The sequence below is a fragment of the Ascidia mentula genome, chromosome 7 (genome assembly GCF_947561715.1).
Source record: "Ascidia mentula chromosome 7, kaAscMent1.1, whole genome shotgun sequence".
NCBI lineage: Eukaryota > Metazoa > Chordata > Ascidiacea > Phlebobranchia > Ascidiidae > Ascidia > Ascidia mentula.
Genome location: NC_138572.1, coordinates 7033174 through 7052631, shown reverse-complemented (window position 1 = coordinate 7052631; position 19458 = coordinate 7033174). Strand labels below are relative to the sequence as shown.

Sequence of the window (19458 nt, the reverse complement as noted above, 5' to 3'; positions counted from 1 at the left end):
AGCGTTGTTCCAAATAGACTAAAATATTACAGGGCAAATTATAGGCGATTACTATGATAAATAACATTAAACTTGACAGCGTTTTTGGATTGAAGTTGCATTCTCCATAATTAGTAAAATTATCTTACATTTACATTTGGCGAATAAACTTGTTTTGCAGTAAATTTTATTTTTATACCATTATCCTCTGTAAAAAAAAATATTTTTTTGAAATCTTGAGCTTAATTTATTGCTTAATACTGCTCTTCTGGCAAACTTTATTGTATTTACGTTTCTCAACGTTTCGGACACATTTGTTTCACTTCTTCTTTCTTTTGTAGCGTTTTTGTTTATGTGCCTCAAATGTGTCCACTGTGTTAAACTTAGATACTTCCTCCTGATGAAGGCTGTTGCATAATAGCCGAAACGTTGAGGAACGTAAATACAATAAAGTTTGCCAGAAGAGCAGTATTAAGCAATAAAATATGCCTGGCAGCATCAGTAACAATTGAGCTTAATTTTATTAGCCTTACAATAGTTTTGTAACCAACAGATTGGTCAGATCAGAAAGTGTAAAAAAAATTGTGAAAGAACATAATGTAGTATAAATCTAAGATATCAAAGCCTTTTGTTTTGTGCTTTAATGGGGAAGAAGTCAAAACAACTCTACGTTTGTCAATGTTTGTTGATTTGTCTCCGACAAAAAATGCCCATATCCTGGTGTTGCTTAAACCTTGACTATATTACAGATTATATAATCAAAGACTAAATTTGTTTTAAACAAGCTATTTTTTGTTCAGCAAAGTATATGTTTTTGTGACTAAAATGTTAAGCGTCGAAGAATATTTATTTTGGAGGCCAAAGAGGAATTTTCACCATCATTTTGTTTTAACACAGATTTGCAATCGCACGTCCACGACAAAATAGCCGATTGTAGCAATATTAGTTTTATCAATACCGTGCAGCTTCTGCCCTTGCAATGGAATACGAACCAAGGCCTCTGATTCCAGGCCCAACCGATCCTTACCGACAAGTGTACGGCAAACTCTCCTACGATGAGCGCGCCGGTTACGGCCCCGAGTACTTCGGCCATATTGGTTCGCATTACCACTCCGTTCCCGAAAGTCACAACACCATTGCACACGAGACGCTGGCATCGAACTTAACCCAGAACAATTCCAGTCGCAACCGATCGCCTACATACCCCAATCACCATTTCCAGATGGTCGAAAATGGAATATACGATGGCTATCACCACGCCGAACACGATTGCTACAACCAATCTGCCAGTAGTTCAGCCTCGGAGTTGGGAGACCATCAACATGGACATTATCACTGCCAGTCTGTAGCGTCGGCGAGACAGAGCAACTCACGACTGTCGGCTGATTCCAACGAATCGTCGCATATTGCTACAAGCAATCACAGCGCAACAGAAATGAACAATTGCCGTTCTGTGTCTGTAAACAACTCACCGAATTCCGTGTACCAGCAGGCGGGAAATCATTTAGGAAGCATGACACAAAGAAACGACGTCTCTGAGAATCCCTACATCATGCGCAATGGTTACCAATCGTCCCCTACAAACCATTCTCAATATGTGAGCTCCGTAAGCGCATTGACTGCGAAAGATTACGATTGCTCACAAATCGCAAGCGAGCCAAACACCATCCGGAGTCTTCAAAGTGCTTACGCCATTCCACGCGAGGAACAGGTCAAACCGTTGGCGCTTGATGTCAAACCAAAGCGGCCAGTCGTAGCAGGGGATACAAGCAACCCAGCGAACTCGAAATCACCACCCTCCAAAAAACCTAAAGAGGCTAAACTCGTTAAACCGGCTTCTGTTTCGAACAAAGGTTCAGCGGAAGCTGTGAATCAAGGACAAAAAGGTAAACCAGCTTCAGAAAATGGAACTCAAAATGTCAATTCAAATTCCAACAACAGCAACAACTCAACAATTCCTAAGCCGTGTGGTAATTCCACTATAAAGTTGTCAGACAAGGATGACAAGAGTCGTTCTCAAAAGCCACCGTACAGTTACGTCGCACTGATAGCCATGGCGATTCGGGACTCTCAAGACAAGAAACTCACGTTGTCGGGTATATACCAGTACATCGTCGAAAAGTTTCCTTTCTACGAAAAAAATAGAAAAGGATGGCAAAACAGCATCAGACACAACCTTAGCTTAAACGAATGCTTCATCAAAGTTCCTCGGGAAGGGGGCGGCGAGCGCAAAGGAAATTTCTGGATGCTTGACCCAAGCTGTGAAGACATGTTTGAAAATGGTAACTATCGCCGACGGAGACGCATGAAGAGACCTTATAGACCCACTCCAGGTCCACCTAATTCCCTTCTTGACCAATCAAGAGCTATGTTCGGTTTGGTTGACAGCGTGTACAATTCATACAATTCCTACTCCGGATTTGGCGTCCACCACCATCCTAATTACCACCTCGGCCATTACAAAGCTTACAGTCCCAGCTGGCACACAAGCGCTACCCATGGAACAGGATACAGCGGTTGTCAGAGTCCCGGAGCATTAGATACCCACAGAGTCCATCATCATATGACAGGAGCCCCAGGAACATACTACGGCACCGCTTCTGGAATGATCAGCAGTGGTTACGGGAGTTCGGTGAAAGGTGCACAGTCGACGCACCAGCTCGAGATAACCCCGCGGCATTCGACGGGCTTAGGGTACCCATATACCCCGCATAGGTCCCACGATACTCCTGGGGTTACCCAATGCGCAATGGCTGGGACCGCGGGCGGCGGGCATATGGGTTTCCACAGTACGGCAATGCACCCGTCATATTAGAACCAACGCTTCATGTCCGTTTATTTTACTATCAAATGAGCCCTATTGCGTGTGCAAATTTGTGTTTTCTTTTGTTTATACTCTGCGCTTCTAATCCATTCATATTACCCTATTACCTGATAAGACACTTGAGTACCAAGACAGGAGCTCATTTTTTAAGTTCTAGAATTTTGGTTGTAAGTTTGTAATGTTTCGTAACATGGGCAAATGAACCGAAGCAGAAGCAATATGTTCCGCTTCCTGCGATTTTACCAACAACTGCCGTAAAAAGGCCGAATGCGCAGCAGTCTCGACCAATGAAGCAACTCTATCATGCTAACAAATATACTTCCGTTCAGCAGTGTTTGTCGCCGTTGAATCTGCTGTTTAAACAAGCTCACGGTCGCTGGCAACCCATCGTGCCCAGGGGCGCGTCCATTCCTCAGATCTCTTATCTTTTGTCGCCCCCGCGGCCCCATTTCCCGTCTTCGGCACTTGTCCATAACCCCCGGCGTTGGCTTTGGCGTTGACCCGAATGCCCTGTTACCCACTAGTTGTCTGTTTGTTCCTAGTGACCGACTAAGCCCCTTGTTGGTTTTCCTAATTTGTCCTGGACTCCGGCCGGTCGCAAATTCGGTAACTGTTGCTTTTGGCGTGGACAGTCCACTTATCAAAACGCTACAGTTATGACGCCAAATGGTAACATTGCTTTTCTGTTCATCCGCCCGGGCACTTCCACTGCCAAGGTCTCGTTTGTTGTGCCTTGATGTACCAGGGCACTTTGCGTTAAAGGGCCTTTTTGTTCGGGCACTTTGCGCAAGCACGACGTTGCATTCCGAAACATTTTGCATGTGTTTAACCCTTGCCAGCATCACGTTGTGTCGAGCAGTGCTGTTACGAATTTTATCGGTAAGAAAACACTGTACTGTTTCAACGGTGTACGTCATTACTGTATTACACATCTATTACAAAAATTGCTTTGAATCATATGAAGACACTGATCGAAATTTTATGTTTTAATTTTCCAAGACATTTCATTTATTAAACTGCCAATGTAGCAATTTAACTGCTTACACAGTTCCCCAAGCGCAATGTTTACATTTTTTAATCAAGTTCCAATCCTATCTCGGTGCGTGTTTAAATCTTTATTCGCCATTTTCCGCTGGTCGCACTTTATTTTCGTTGTTGATTTGTTCTTTGGTTCGAAGTTTGTTGGATGGCGTTTCTGCGTCTTTCTGTCGATGAATAAAAGTCGCATTACAAATCGTATCAATACCTACTTGGATTTACATCAAATTCTCAAATAAAATGTATTTAGCGTTGGGTAATACAAATGGTACGATTAAAACTGTCAAAATACCTTACAATCTTAAACACCCAACGGATCGACGATTGACCGAAAGGTGCCACAAAGTGAAAGTATGTGTGCCCGCTAGTTTTATCAGCTAGCCCAGTGCCACAGTCACCAGAAGCACTGATAAGATCTTACAGGTGGAAACAGTATGTACACCTAGTGTCTGCAGCTGACCTTACAATGTGTTCCGTAGAATGCAAAACTACTTTGCATCATTAGGGCAAAAAAAGAGAAAACATACAAATCAAGTGAAACAAACCCGTTACAAAACAACGTGGGTACAGGGCTAATTCGCCTTATGTTGCTGTTTCTTAATTCCATTATCCTTTATGGGTGATTTGATACGTTTAGTGAACAGGTCCAAACAATTTGCAGGCGAAAAGTCGTCTTCGCAAATCGTGGCCTACTGTCACGTGTTAACTATATAAGGCAAGCCTTACGAACAAACAACCTGATCATAAGTATGTTAAATCTATCGATCTGTAGGCGTCCGGGAAAACAGCTTCGTGGTTAATCTTATGTGGATAATATAGGAAGTTTTATCATGAGGTTTCCCAGATTTACGGGAAAGGTAATTTGACAAATTAGCCCAGCAAGTATGACTGACAGCTAAGCGCTGTGGTTAAAATGACGACTCGACACGCGTAAACAGCATTTACATTTAGCTTTAGATTCCTACGTGTAAACCTGATCCCAGCAAGGTATTTCTTCACAAGTTTTTCGCGACCGCAAGAGACACTGGCGGTCAAGTAGCGTTCTATTTGCAAACAGGTCGTCATGGGATTGCGATACCCCAGAGAGACCCTGTGAATCGTCGAAAGCCAAGATCGTACGTGTGGCCTCATGTACAGGAAACTGAGAGAAAGTAAGGTGATCCTAGGGTTGCCGTTGGGTATTCAGGGTTAAAAGCGGGTCTAAGTAAGGGTAGAGGGAAGCCTTCAGCGCCCTATACCGGTAATTAATGACTTGATGACAAAAAGCGCCTTTGAATTTTTTAACGTTTTAGTTGGCTCAATGACGTCACAACAACGTTGCGCAAGAATTAACTTGAAAGATAAACGAATCAGCAAACGTTACCCGGTTCAGACAATTTATTTGTGTGGAGCGTTTGTGTGTTTTTTATTTTCATCCTGATGCTCTTGGCCTGTTGCCCAAAACACCACTTTTGAAAATCAAGAAACAACCTCAGCAGCAAACCAAAGTGCTTCCCTTGAAACTGGCAACCGCGCGTCGCGGTTTATCCAATCAAGCGCTGATACGGAGGGAGTTCCACCGCAAACTAGCCTCCAATTACAGGCAGACGGCAAGCTGCAAGTGGCGGAGTCGGTTATTTTAATAAAGGGTGTCGCATTTTACCTCAGTTTGCTCGACCGTGCAGAAGGTCGCGACTCTTTCGTCACTCAACACTTCGTCTTTTTGACCCAACTTAAGCGATTATGTGCACGTGTCAACAAACAAATGACGTAATCCAAAAAGTTCAAGGTATTTTCGGATATTTTTTGTGAATGTTAGTGTGGAAGTAATGCTTCAATCCGGTCCGAAAAATGACTGGATAGAAACTTGAACAAAATTGAAAAAGATTTTTTGTGTTTTCTTTTGACTTTATATTTGCAAAATAACGCTTCTCATGCAATGGCATTGTGGTGGTATAACTTTGTGTAAAAAGCTTCACAAACGACAACATACAGAGCATCACCCAGCAAAGAGAACAGCACACTGTTCATATGGGAACGAATATGTCACAGAATGCCCAGAGGTCCCACCCCAAAACAGGACCATCAATGACGGCACTATTGACCTTTGCCATGTACGAAACCGAACGGACAATGGCACGGTCACCACCTCGTGTGTTCAGGCCCAAAGCTGTGTGTATACAGTACCGTGTCGGACAAGCGCCAGTCTGACGTCCAGACAAGGTTAAACGATGGCTTTGTAACTGTACGCCAGCTGGACTGGGCAGCCTCAAGTCGTTCAGAAATCCAAACCAAGTTACGATGGTTATGGATCAAGTGAAAGGCTTGAGACGGCTATAGAGAACTCGCGAGTGTCTGTTTGTATAGACGTCGCCTGTCAACCTCGGGGGTCAACGACGGGCGGTCAGAAGGGATTTCTGTGTTATCTGGTCCGTCCTCTCAGCCCTTTGCATAGTTTTGGCCACTTAAGAGATCAAGCTAATTTTTCCCTGCATGTTTCGATGTTTTTGTGGCACTAACGTATTTTTTTTGAAAATGGTAAAGTTTTCAACACAGTGATACGCAGCAAATTCGCAAGTTTTTAATAAATATGATGATCCTAAGAATGCTTTAAAGTTAGGTTAGCACACAATTTCTTTCGTATGGTCAAATCTTCCCATGTGTCTAAACTACCCATTCTCACGATATAGTGACCGACTGTCCCACGGCGTGCACTGTAAGGTGACCTTGAAAAGTGGCCAAGGTCAAGATTTCCGTGCCCGGGTCAATCGCCTCCAGGGCGCCTGACTGACACATGTCTTTGGGTCCCTTGTCCGGCCACAGGCTGTGGTAGAGTGGCCCCTCCTCCACCCACATGGGTTCTATGGTTTCCCGGCCTATTAAGGAGTTCAGTTTTTTTGAAAAAAGTGGGATTGAGTGCTTCGGTTACTTTTGTCATTTGCCAAGTTTAAAGGTAAAGACCAAGTACGCCATCTAGCAAGGGTTTCAAAGACTGTGGGAAAAAAGGAAAATGATATTCTTGAGGGTAGGTAAATGCTACTGTTTGATAATCTTGTACCGTCTAACATACACAAAAACAACCACAGGCTGTTTTTATAAGTGGCAACATTTTGCGCGTTTTTTGGAATTAAAATAACACGCAAAATTAACCAGTGCTTGTGTAAAGCCTAATTTCCACTGAGCTTCAGGATGAGAGGTCTCAGATCTGTGAACGTTCATCCCGGCACACTTTCGGTCGACAGCCGACAACAAACACGTCTTTCATCGCCCTTGTGAACGCCTCGCGCCAAAGGTAATCCGATCCGTTTAGCCCGCGCGACATTGCGGCTCAGTCGTCACCACCAACAGAGTAAAGGAAATGGAAGAATAACGGCGCAAAACACATGGAGATTCGGATTTTAGCGGTTTCCAAACTTAATTGTCCAAATGAAGGAATGATGGGTAATCTGTTTCGGTTTGACATTGATGTTTTAAGATTGTCTTTAATGACGTTATTTAGGATATTTACAACGTGCAATTTTTACCGTTAGCCAAAAGGTAACCATTTACTGCACCCACAAGGCAACGCTTAGACAAAGTCATTGAATTACGCTCAAGTTACTACACTTACACTAAAGTTCGTTGAAATTTGGGAGATATAAAATGTTGCTAACTTTGCAGGTTTCACTTTTATATGTTAAAAGGCGTAAATAAAAAAAGTAGAATATAGGAAAAAGTTCAAACACACTTCGTGACAACCAGACATGCGCCTCTATCCGCAGACCAAGTACCTCTGACGCTTATTGAACCTCAATGGGGCCAACGCAAGACAGGGGCCCTGACACCGTTTTATCATGCTTAGGGGCCTCTTAGGAGCAGGATGTCACCGTACCGTTGATGTATGTCCGGCGGTAATTCCGATTTTGGGCTCGCTTTCATTTGGGCTTTGTTTGTTTGCTTAGCAGTCGAGGGAGATCCGATTTTAAACGACGTGAAAGGCATGGATCATGTTTGGAATTAGGATTTAGTGGTCGCTGCTCCTAGTGCTTCGAATTTGGATGCTTCGAGTGAAATACAACAATTTTGTTGGATGCTCGAGTAAAATACAACAAAAATATAAAAATTTTGTCAAATTGAAAAAAGACACAGGTTCCAATGTTTATCTATGGACTCATTCCTTGAATGTCGTAGCATCGGACTCTTGATTATAGGCATTGTCTTGATACCAACTGCACTACTTTATTAGGAAAAAAAGAATTATCTTTGAAGTTAGAACAATATGTTTCTGACTTGATTTCATACAATAAAGTTACGTTTTTCCAAAAGCCGGCAAAAGCTCGACCATCATCGCATATAATAAAGAGTAGTTAATTCAACGTTTGAAAGGTCCAACCACTAAAAGTTAGCCAAGTTTAACTTTCAATATGTGGAGGAATAATACAAAGCCGTCCTGATTTCATTGCAAACGACAGTTTTTTTTAAATAAGTGCAAATGACCGCACTTATTTTTGCAGAGTGAAATTTGTCACTAAATAAAAAAAAAAAACACTAAAAATCCTTATATAGGCTACGTAAAAATCACGTGACTTCTCCACCACCGTACCAGTAACTCAATACGTGGGAGACGAGCCTAATTCCCCTGTCAAGATTCCACGAAGGTCAGGGTTGGACCCGGAACCCACTTAAACCAGTATTACTTCAAAACGATTTCAAGTTACCTATAGGTCGGTATGTTGAATGCATCAATCTATTTAAAAGGTGAAGCTTGCTGATAATAGGGCGCTGCTTCAAACTGGTACGATTTGTCCACTTTAAAACACATGTACAAGGTAAATGTGTGCATTGAGAATTAGTCATTGATAACCTTGATTCAACTTTTAATCAACTCGTAAGGTTTATTGCAAGGAATCTTGTTTTTGGGCAAGAAGTGCAATGTGTTTTAAATACGTTTAATTAACAAATTGTCCTCATGTTTCAAAAAGATACTCTGCACAATAAGGCAATAAAGTAACGCGGGTATATCGACCTTTTTGAAACATTTCTATCTTCATTGAACACAAAAGTCTCACTTATCTTCGAGCTGTCTCATATATTGACATGGTTTGTCGAAACGCGGGCACTTGTGACAATGTTTACAAAAGGCCACCCGTACTCTTTGGGTCGAAAGAGTGTTGCGTGACATAAGCAAACTCACTCTTGATGCATTCAGTTCGACCTTTGTGGCCTGATGCAACCTTGCTGTGGCGTCACGAAAAATCGTACATTTACTTTCGGCGGAGCGTGCCGAGGTTTGATGGGCCAAGATCCGCTTTACACGTTTGCTAAGCCCAAAAAATTCACCCGCGTAGCCACAGGTTTAGTTTGTTCCCTTGCACGGGAGGAGCTGCCACAGCTGTCGTTTTCATATTTGCACAACGATAATATGGGGCAGCGCACTCGAGAGTTTGTCTGTTTTGTAATCCCTGAGCTAACAAATCGTTAGTGCCGGTTAGGACACTCTCCCATGCCTATGATGTATGAGTTAAACCACTACTTTGGTTAAAGCCCACATAGCCTGTTTTTGACAGCTTTTTAGATAGGTGAAACTTATCTCATATTTTGGTGCTGTTTGGTTTGCTGGATTAGAAGACTTTCGTCACTTCGGATATTTATGATAACTCTGTATGCGCGTACGTCAATTGTAAGAAAAATCTTGACAAACGTTTTTAGGAAACATAACGCCTACTCTTTTTAGCGTTTATCAGGTATAATTGCGGAGAAATGTCCAATAAGTTCCACTTCGTGTTTTTTGGCGTTAGTTGTGTGCTGTACCTGTCTCATTGCCCTGAGGAAGCCTTGTTGAATAACAGGCGAAACGTCGGTGAATAAAGTTACGTTTTTTATATATGCCAGAAGAACAGATTATTAAGTTACACTCTAGCAATACAAAAAGTTTACTCATATATTCGAATACTTAGTATAGTTGACTAATGTCCAAATAGGTTCAACAAACTTTATTTGGATAAACTGTACATTGTTGTTAGCTGTTTATAAAAGGTTTTGTGCTTTATCACTTACAATATCCACTTTTGTCCGGACAACATCACATATAAACGTTTCAGTCCTGCGGTTTTGGAAGAGGATGCGCGGTGGGTGAGCCAAGATTAAAGGCAACTCTAACCCAAATCACCCCTTGAGGCATACAGAGGTGAAAGTGGAAATGTCAAGCGCTCCAACAAGTGGCCCTGTCCGTTCTGTTATTGTTGTTGTTGTTTTGGACACATTTACCCACTTCCCTTTCGGGTTCATCTTCTCTGGATTTAGTGACTTGTGGCTTAGAGTGGCACGCGAACGCCTACGGAGAGTAATGGACGATCTTGCCCGGAATGCCTGGCTCACTTTTAAGTTTTCAGTGTCCATTAAGACTCATCTTTTATCGGTAATACGTTTGTCGGTAGGTGGTGTTCACTGATGCAATTTGTTCCACGTCCGTGAGGTAAACAGTAAATCACATTCAAAATTTTATTTCTTTGTCCACTGTTATAAAAATGACTTATTTTTAGGAATGCAATTGGCAGTTTGTGACATCAAATTGTGATTAAATTTGAAAGAACCAAAGTTGTTTGTTATATCTATTTGTTTACAGATGCCTTTAGAAAAATATGTTTCAACTTACTATCAGTTTTGTTTTGTATAAGTGACTTAAAAAATTGAAATATTGGGATCTAACCAAAACTGCAGATGCAGGCCTAGCGATCACTGTAACTTTTATAATAACACTAAAAAAGCAGCTTTTGCTGATTTTAAGCCAGGCTGATCCATATAGTAAAAAGCTACTGCTTTTTTAGTGTTTTGTATAAGTTACTGATATTTTTCGCCATAGCATTCACTGTTATTCAGCCTAGATACGCAACTTTGCCACGTTATTTCGATGCTAACCATTGCAAGCATATTTATAACAAGGAAATGCAGCGGAAAACGCATAGTAAACATTCTGCCATAAGTAACACTCTTTACCGTGGCCTGTGACCTATACATATCACCGTGAAACAAGCAAAGTTGTGGTTTCGCTGAAGAAGCTGTGGTTTTCCTGCAACGAACAATATACGACTTTGTTTCCACCAACGAGTAAGGTCTAAATAGAAAAGACAACTCCATTACCAATTGACCATGGCCGTACAAGTTGTGTCAGCTGCTTGCCGCTAATCTCCGGCACGACGTTGACATTGCAAGCCGTGCTGGTGCGGTACAAATGTTTTGACGGGCAAAGTGACCACACAGGAAAGGACCCCGGTTCTGTTTGAAGCGACAAGTGCGACGGGCGGATTGGAATTTCCGACTTGGCCCTCTGTGTGAGTTACGACATCTGAAAACGTGTCGCTTTCAATAAAACAAATGTATCGCATCGAGCTAGCGAAGTCAAAGAAGTTGTTTCATTGTGGGTTGATCAAAATTCCACAATCCAGTCGCCAAGTATTTAACATAAAACATGAAATGTATAGAAAAAAGAGCAAAAATATAGAATTCGCCTTAAAAGCAACTCAATATATATTGCAGATTTTGCAAAATCCCCCATTTGTCAGCTGTTGCGCAGAGAAATCGGGGGACGTACTTTTTAAGTAGATTGTGAAATTCGTCGTCGGACTACGATAAGAATCTACGACAGGCCAACTGTTCCACGGGTCAATGGACTAAACCTGCAACCGTTACGATAAACACTAAAACAGCTCTTTCAAAAACTCCAGGTGATTATATGTGCAACCACGTATAAAGGTTTTCCCTTTTTCTGAGTTTGTCAAAATAACATGTTTTATTTTCACATTAAGCAGATGATTGGGGAAGAATACATACCTCACCAAGTGAGCATCGAAACCCAGTAATAGTCGCCATTTTTTTTATCATATAGGCTTATTCTCCACATGGACTTGATGTTCAACTGGCGCAAAGCCTTACTTAGATTTTCGTCACATTACTTGTATTTAGGGATGCCACAGCTAACTCATTTCCAAAATTTATTCTTATTTGGGACGTCCACGTCTCAGTAATTTCGAGTATCCTTATCTCCAATTTTTGTCCTTGAATTGTGACTGATATATTGCTGGAAAATGTAACATGGCGGAGAATAGGTCGTATTCCTTTAGTGGCCCTTATTTTCGGTTTCAAATGGATGACAGCCCTGCTTGTACTTCATATGTTATAAATTGGTATCCACCAGAAGTGAAGAGAGAACTATCAAAAAAGGTCAACATCCACTTGTTAATAATATGGCGACGCACCACCAGGCACCAGAGTATCCAAAATGATACAAAACCTTGAATTGCGCATGTCGCATGACGTGCTTTGTCAAAATAGCGCGATAGTCCATGCACGTCGGGTCGTTGCGCGCCACGTGGTGCGCGAAAGGATCGCGACACACGGCAGCAGACAAGATAAAACAGTGACCCAATTAATGCCCCATGACCGGGACCGTCCATTATAGGACTCGCGCGTCGCATCGCTACGAATGAATACAATTGCCGGCGCTTCGTGCTCAGTCAATACGGAAGATAAAATGCCTTGAGAAGCGGGAGAATCTTTTACACGACAAAACGGGCACTTACTTAGTCGACATTTTGTTGGCTCGCACCTGCGTTCGTGATACGGTTCAAGACCAAAAGCGCGGCGCTGCCGATAAAGACAGAGTACCGACCGACTTAGCAAGCCGAAAACCATCCCTTTGGAGCAGATTTCTTCCGCTAGGCGACGTTTTATCCAGCCTGCAGAGATCCCCAAACACATATTGTAATTATGTAAAAATATGTAGGGAGGCGACATTGTCCAAAGCGCCCGACCATTCAACATGTAGAAAACCTGATCGGGATTTATTGCCTGGAATAGCTTGATCTGGATTTGAATGCCAGCTTGGTAAAAAAATACACATTTGCAGCAAAATCAAAGTTGGGCGGAGGACATACGAATTCACACAATAAACATACTTTGCTTTGACACCAACTCATTATTATTGACGTTCATTTACATACCACGAAGTCTGCATGATTTTGCATGTTCCTTCTTTACTCAATAGCGCCGCTTGTGTCTGCTGATATATTTTCTTGTGCAAGTAAGTTTTACGACCAAAAATGCAAGGGCTCGTAAGGATTGATACGAACAGCCATTCTAAAACGCTTTTTCTTTTTTTGTGACACGCATGCGAACTGCGTGCCAACGTGTTCATTCCTGGGATGGAAGATATAATGGATGCGAGATCGGCAGTTTGTGCAACATTATGTTTTTATTATGATTGTTTGTTAACCAGACTGTAGGCATGCTTAAACTTTATTTAAGATTCATAACAAAATTTTTTAGAACGTTTAGTATATGAATGTTTGGAGATATAGCCTAATAATTTGAGCAGCTTGCGCGATAAACCTTGCTCTACTCCACATTAATTTTGTGAAGTTTCATTTTGGGGATTCTTTCATCATAACTCCAAAATCTGCAATGTTTTTGAAAGATTTGTATATGTATATTTTGCTCGTTTATAACTAGACTTGACATTCCCAGCGTCTACTAAATTCACGTGATTACGTGGTAGTTTTGTTTGTTGTCGCGTCACAGAATTTACTGTCAATACTTTTCGCAGGAAACTTAACCACAATCGTAACAAAACTTTGGTGCTTTTATATTTATGAAATTCTTGACAAAAGAAGAATGTCAGAACGCAGAAAGAAGAAACACAGACAAGGGGTAAGTCTATTTCAAATAAATCACAAGCAATGTAACTTCATATGCAATAAAGTTTTTTTATGAGTTGTTTATTAGAAAGTTTTTGTTTCGGATATTAAAGGGCATCCAACCTGACTAAAATGCATTATGACTTTGGTTCTTTGTAAGTTATCAGGATTGATTGTGTGTTTGTTAAATATTGTACCAAATAAAAATAGTGTATTGTTGCCAATTACCACACATATATAAATATTTAGTCACCAATAACCAATAACTTTCATGTTGATGAGTTATAAAAATACAGTCAAAAAAATGAACTTTCATAAATAATGCAGCACACAATCATTTGTGGAAATGCTGCATGGTGCACTAAGATTGGTAAAAACATTTACACTTGTTTTAGTAGGAAGCGTTTTCAACCACAAATGTGCAATTGGCCGATAATCAGCTTCCGTGCAATGATTTTTGTTTAGTTAACTTAAACATAATTTTTGCCTGGTGGCACCATCAGTTTCTGCCTGAAAAAAATAATATTTATGTAATTTTTTAGAGATCTGACTAACTAAACAAAAATCATTCGACTAAAATAAGAATTAGGCAAGCTAAACTGCAGTGTTTGTTAATTTTGCTGAGAATTATCAGCCACATTCCACATGCCGGGCTGTACATTTTATGCCTTCGTCAAAGTTAAAGTTATAAGCATATTGTGAAATATGGCATAAGATAGCAATATTTCTGTGATACATACAATCAGTTATGCAAAAATAAACCTGCTTTAAGTGGTTCCATCTTATTTAAATAATTTCCTAATTAACTTTATCTAAAAGTAGGTACAAATTATATTCTTATCTGGATTGCTCATTTTGATGCTGATAGTGCTGGGTTCTTAAACAACTGACAGTTGACAGGCCATGCTCAGGCACTGCTGATGCAAACCATATGCCAGGCATAGACAGGATACTGCTACATCCTTTCCCCGAAAACGATATTGCACAGATTTTATTGCAAAAGCTATATTTCTGGAGCATGTACAGATGCATGACATTGGCCAAACTAGCATGATAAATTATAAAAAACTTTGCAATGGTTGACACCTGAATAAATTTGCTGTGCATGCTTTTGTAAATGCAAATGCAAACTTTTTATTCCAAAATCCTAACTGCAGCTAATGACTTCCTTCCTGATTTTCCTCAGTTCAGTGTTTGCCTATCAGGCTGTTCTCACTATAGTATTAAACTTTTTGATCAGTTGAAGAGACTGGAAAAATTTGTGGGGTGATAATTTGTCAATTTTGGTCAGAATGGCACAGTTTTTAGGGGTGCCAATTTTGCCTGAAGTTAAAAAAGAAAGGAATGAGCCTGATGTGGATAGGGTTTGCAAAGAAACGATTCAAAATGGCAAGGTGTTCAAAAACTTTTAATCTAATTTTTAACTGGTACATATTTATCTGGTGTGTTGACTAGAATGTTTAGGTACACTTAAAACAAAGCTGGTTATTAATTATTTTTACCTTGATTAAAAATTCCAGATAAATAACTTTTTTATGAAATACTTGTTGGTTAGGATAGTTTATCTTCATGTTAATTTTTTAAACTTTGCTTTATTCTAGGTTGTAATAGAGGAGCCAAGCAAAGAAGAACTGAAGATGGCCAAACATGTCCGCTTTAACACACCAAAGAAAAACACAACCATGCAAAAACAGAACAAAGAGTATTTTGTAGGTTAGATGCCGGACGGTAGCTTTTGTACTTACACCAGCAAGGGAATATTAAAATTTAATTTCTGTTTCACATCAAGGTTCGAAGGCCGTTGACACATTAATGGAATCGAAATGGGCAGAGACATCTAGCACTGGAAAACCAATATTTGTTAGTCGGGATGATGCAATTAAATTTATGGAAAAGTATGTTGAAAATATTTCCTTCATTGTCTGTAAATACTATTATAATTCAACTGACAGACATATTTGGAGGAATGAAGTTGCGTTTGGAGCAGATATATTTATATATACATATATATATATGTCTTTCACTTATAGCACACTAGTGTGTGATATAGTGGTCTCCACTTGATGATTTGCTTATAAAGTGGTTATCAACCTTGTACATTATTTACAGACCCAGTAAATGAACCTTGATCACTTGTTTTAAATGATATTTTGTTTATTTCTAGGATGCTGGCTAGCAGATTGTTTTATCGTGCAATGAAAGTACCAAAATTGGATAAAGAAGAGGTGTGTGCTTGTTTGTTCTGTTTCGGTACAACCAATGGTTTTTAAATATTTGAAAACTCATGTATTAGTGATTTCATTGTGACTTTTTAATTATTAAAATAAATTTTCAGAAAAAAGCTTTAAAGAAAGCAAACGAGGGAGAAACCGACACAAAAGCCAGAAAGAGAAAAAAGGACAAAGAAGAAACCAAGGATGAGAAGTCAGAGAAGGATTCTAAATCTGACAGCAAGGTGCCACATTCTGCATGTGTTTGGTAAAATATGTATCTTAGCAACGTATAGTTAATATTTTATTGCCAACAGAGCACAGTGTTGACTGTTGCTGGGTAAAAGGTGTAATTTATTGGCGTTTGCAACACTAATATGCTAGATTTAAGAATAAGGCATTTGCATTTGCCACATCCATAAGCCATTTGCCGAATTGTATAGTCTTGTGATTTCCATGTGCAACGATATCTGGTTTTCATGGTTGTCAACATTCTTGTTTAATTTCAATGTAAACTTGTTTTAATTTATTTATTATTTTTTTTGAGTCTGCAATGATTTGGGGTGGTTTGAAAAATAGTAAGACAAAACTTTACTATCCGTTAAAACTGTTAAATCAGCAACAAACTGTTAAAACTTTACTAGTTTTCAAAAATACTGTCAGGTGGTTATGCACAATTAAGCACTTCAAATCTAATTATAAAATATAAAAAAAAAAATATTTGTAAAAGAACAATTTCACCAACGCCAATTTTTTTGTATGTACTGTAATGCTTTCTAATAGTTTTTCTTATTCTGTAGCAGGAGGAGAAAAAGAAAAAGCGTCGATACAAGCTGGAGTTTCATGAGGAACAGATTTTTTGTGATTCCTCTGATATCTATGTGTGGGAGTATGACCCATTGCGCCCTCGCACTCTACTTCTAGGTATGGTGTAAAGTTGCTGTAAGGCTGAACGATTGTGCTGCAGGATGCATAAATATAAGAAAAAAATATTATCTTTGCAAATTCTTTGTTTCTTTCGGAAGATTCAACAAATATTTTCAAACTTTGGCAAACATTTAATATTTTTTTTCTTGATTGATGCGTTTATTTTTGTTTAGTAAACCAATGTGAGAAGTTTAGGTGCCCAAACGTAACCTAACATACTTCATTTCCAGGTGGCGTTGTGTTGTTGGGCGTAATAGCGGCGACCCTTTTTCCGTTATGGCCCAACTCAGTAAGAGTTATGATCTACTATCTGTCTGTACTTGGTGGTGTTTTTGTGGGATCCGTGTTTGGAATTGCAATACGTAAGTGATGGAAGCACTTATGGACATTCATGCACACTTAACAATCTGTTGTACGCAGTTCGTTCCATTACGTTTGCATTCATTTGGGTTGTGACACTGGGAAGGCATCACTTTTGGTTCCTTCCTAACCTGTTGGCTGACGTTGGATTCTTTGACTCCTTCAAGCCAGTTTACACATACGAATATTTTGGACCGGAAGGCGAAAAAACGGAAAAGAGTAAAGGTATACCACTGAAAACATTTTCTTTACGAAATCAACCTGTTCCAGCCACGTTTCTTTGCGCGACACAAGTAGAAACTTCGAAGTCAATTTCAAAATATTAAATAACCTTGAGTCAAAATGCTTGTATTTTTTGTGAACATGTTTCGCTGTAATATGCATTTTCAGTTCCTATTAAAAAATAAAAGCGTTTTGACGCAAGGTTTCTTAATATTTGGAAATTAAAGGTATTCTATTAGGAATATCCTCCAGCCAATGGCAATGCGCCTGCGCATGTGATTGCACATATTTTACACTGGATTAAAACAACTGCCAAGCCCTCGTGTGTACTTATCCTTATAATGTACACTACTTGTCGAGTAACCTTACATGTACTGCGGTTAACAAAAATCATATACATGGTATGGTTTTCTGGTAAAGGGATATCTACTGCCCTGTGCTGGTTACGCACTGTTATATTGTTTGAAAGCCTATACATGTCATTGTTGAAGCCAAGCATCAAAGGCCTTATTTCAAATTTTAAGCACAGTGCTTTCATCGTATGGTTAACTACGTTCTGGTCTTTAATCCTCGGTTATTTTCAAAATCATGAACGAAGAACAAAGTGAATTGAATAGGAAATGAATTCAAGTTACATTGCGCCGCTTCGTTCATTACTACGTACAAAGCAGTGGAAATGAACTACTGGAACTTCCAGAAAATTCTGTCCGTTTTACTTTTTATATTGAAATGAATACGCTTTTTTGCCGAAGAGCACTTTATATGAATTAAGTGACTGACAATATGGTTAAATAGGTGTTGTGCTTGTGTTGTGTTGTCGCCAGACATGATGAAATTTCTAAAAAAATTACCTGGTACAAAAATTAACCTAGATCGTGATTGGTCTGCGGCATGGCAAGTATTTTATACAAAAAGGCCGGTTTTGGGTTTTCAAATATCCTCTGTATTTACCTTGCAACTTGGCTTAGATCGGTTTAGTGACATTTTCGAAATATGTGTGTTTTTCAGATAAGAGCTCGGACAAGGAGGATAACGAAGATGATGAAAATGATGATGAAGTGGAAAAAGATAACGAAAAAGAAGCCGAAAGTGGTTCTTGCCCTGGCTCCAAAGAGGGAACAGACGACGACACGGCCGCTTCTCAAAACGAAAAATCAAGCGACCAAAACTCTGACGATTCCGACCAAGATGGAAGTGTTACGAACCCTGATGATGGCGCTTCGGACGAATACGAGGTTCTTAAGGAATCTTCAGTCGTTTTGGAGCCCGGGTCTTAGTATAGTTAACATGGTAATGAAATACAACTACACTTTAGCCCTTGTATCCCTCGACCCATCTTCGTGTTAACTGCCTATTTCTCTGTTTCGGGAGTTTCCCTATGTGTTATACGATTGGGTGTTGTCCTACAAGGATGTGCTGCTCTCTGTAATTGTATATTTACCACTTGCCACAGATTAAAGCTAGTTACCGAGTTTGTAATGCATTTGGCTATGTAGGCAGGCCTATGTGACAGATAAGGGTTTAAAAAAAACAAACATACTTACATTTCCCTCCAATACTGTTTCAAGGTATTGAAATGGCTTATTTACGGGATATGCTATTATGCGTTCTGGGTCAGCTATATTTTTTCCACAGTATCCATTTAACGATTTACATATTTTAAAGAAGAAATGTCTGGCCCACATTTGTTCAATATAGATTGGAATTCCAGCCAATAGTACAAATTTAATTCTATTTGAATAAGAACTGAAGATGCTTTAATAAAAAGCGAAACATGTTTTCTAAAACCAGAAGCGTGGACACAAAGTTGTTCTAGTAACATTTAAAATTGAATTGATGGTTAACTTGTGTCACGTGAAAGAAGTGCTGCTGGTTAGGTAGATTTCATGAAGTAAAAACATTTTATTACAAATTTAACTGGTTTGAATATTTCACATTTTATTAGCAAAGACTGTTGGCGTTGATCGTCTGTACTCAAAGTGTCCAGAATATAGATGAAAGTGAACAGCGTGTCACCTTCCAACCAACCAACTGTACTCAGTCAAACTGCTTGTGCCAGATTCCAGGCGTTTGCAGCATGAAGAATATTCTGTACAATGCGTCCCACGTCATTACAGTCACGTGGTATTATTATACTGTCGCGTGAGGCTGGTGGAATTGTCAGCACACAAAAATATCTATGAGTCAGGCTAAAAGCTACCGGGTTGTGTAGGTGCGTCTGACGCAGGACATGCTTAGATGGTCTGTG

At 39.8% G+C, this 19458-nt stretch overlaps 2 protein-coding genes across 4 annotated transcripts; both read left to right on the top strand.

Annotated features, from left to right (window-relative positions):
- Positions 1-880: 880 nt before the first annotated feature.
- On the top strand, positions 881-3930 carry LOC145908428 (uncharacterized). Its single transcript, XM_082995707.1, has one exon. It carries the CDS (start codon positions 959-961, stop codon positions 2792-2794), a length of 1836 nt encoding a protein of 611 aa, XP_082851833.1. The 5' UTR covers positions 881-958; the 3' UTR covers positions 2795-3930.
- Positions 3931-13404: 9474 nt separating this feature from the next.
- Positions 13405-18682, top strand: LOC145908375 (translocation protein SEC62-like). Of its 3 annotated transcripts, none has more exons than XM_082995640.1 (9): positions 13405-13504; positions 15093-15204; positions 15281-15386; positions 15656-15716; positions 15827-15946; positions 16502-16625; positions 16859-16990; positions 17049-17213; positions 18219-18682. In XM_082995640.1, the coding sequence occupies exons 1-9, from the start codon at positions 13469-13471 to the stop codon at positions 18485-18487; spliced, it is 1125 nt and encodes a 374-aa protein (XP_082851766.1). In that variant the 5' UTR covers positions 13405-13468; the 3' UTR covers positions 18488-18682. The 3 variants fall into 3 exon arrangements, with proteins under 3 accessions (XP_082851766.1, XP_082851765.1, XP_082851764.1); XM_082995639.1 differs by lacking the exon at positions 13405-13504 and adding an exon at positions 14682-14885 and having other exon boundaries at positions 16505-16625; XM_082995638.1 differs by lacking the exon at positions 13405-13504 and adding an exon at positions 14683-14885.
- The last annotated feature ends 776 nt before the right edge of the window (positions 18683-19458 follow it).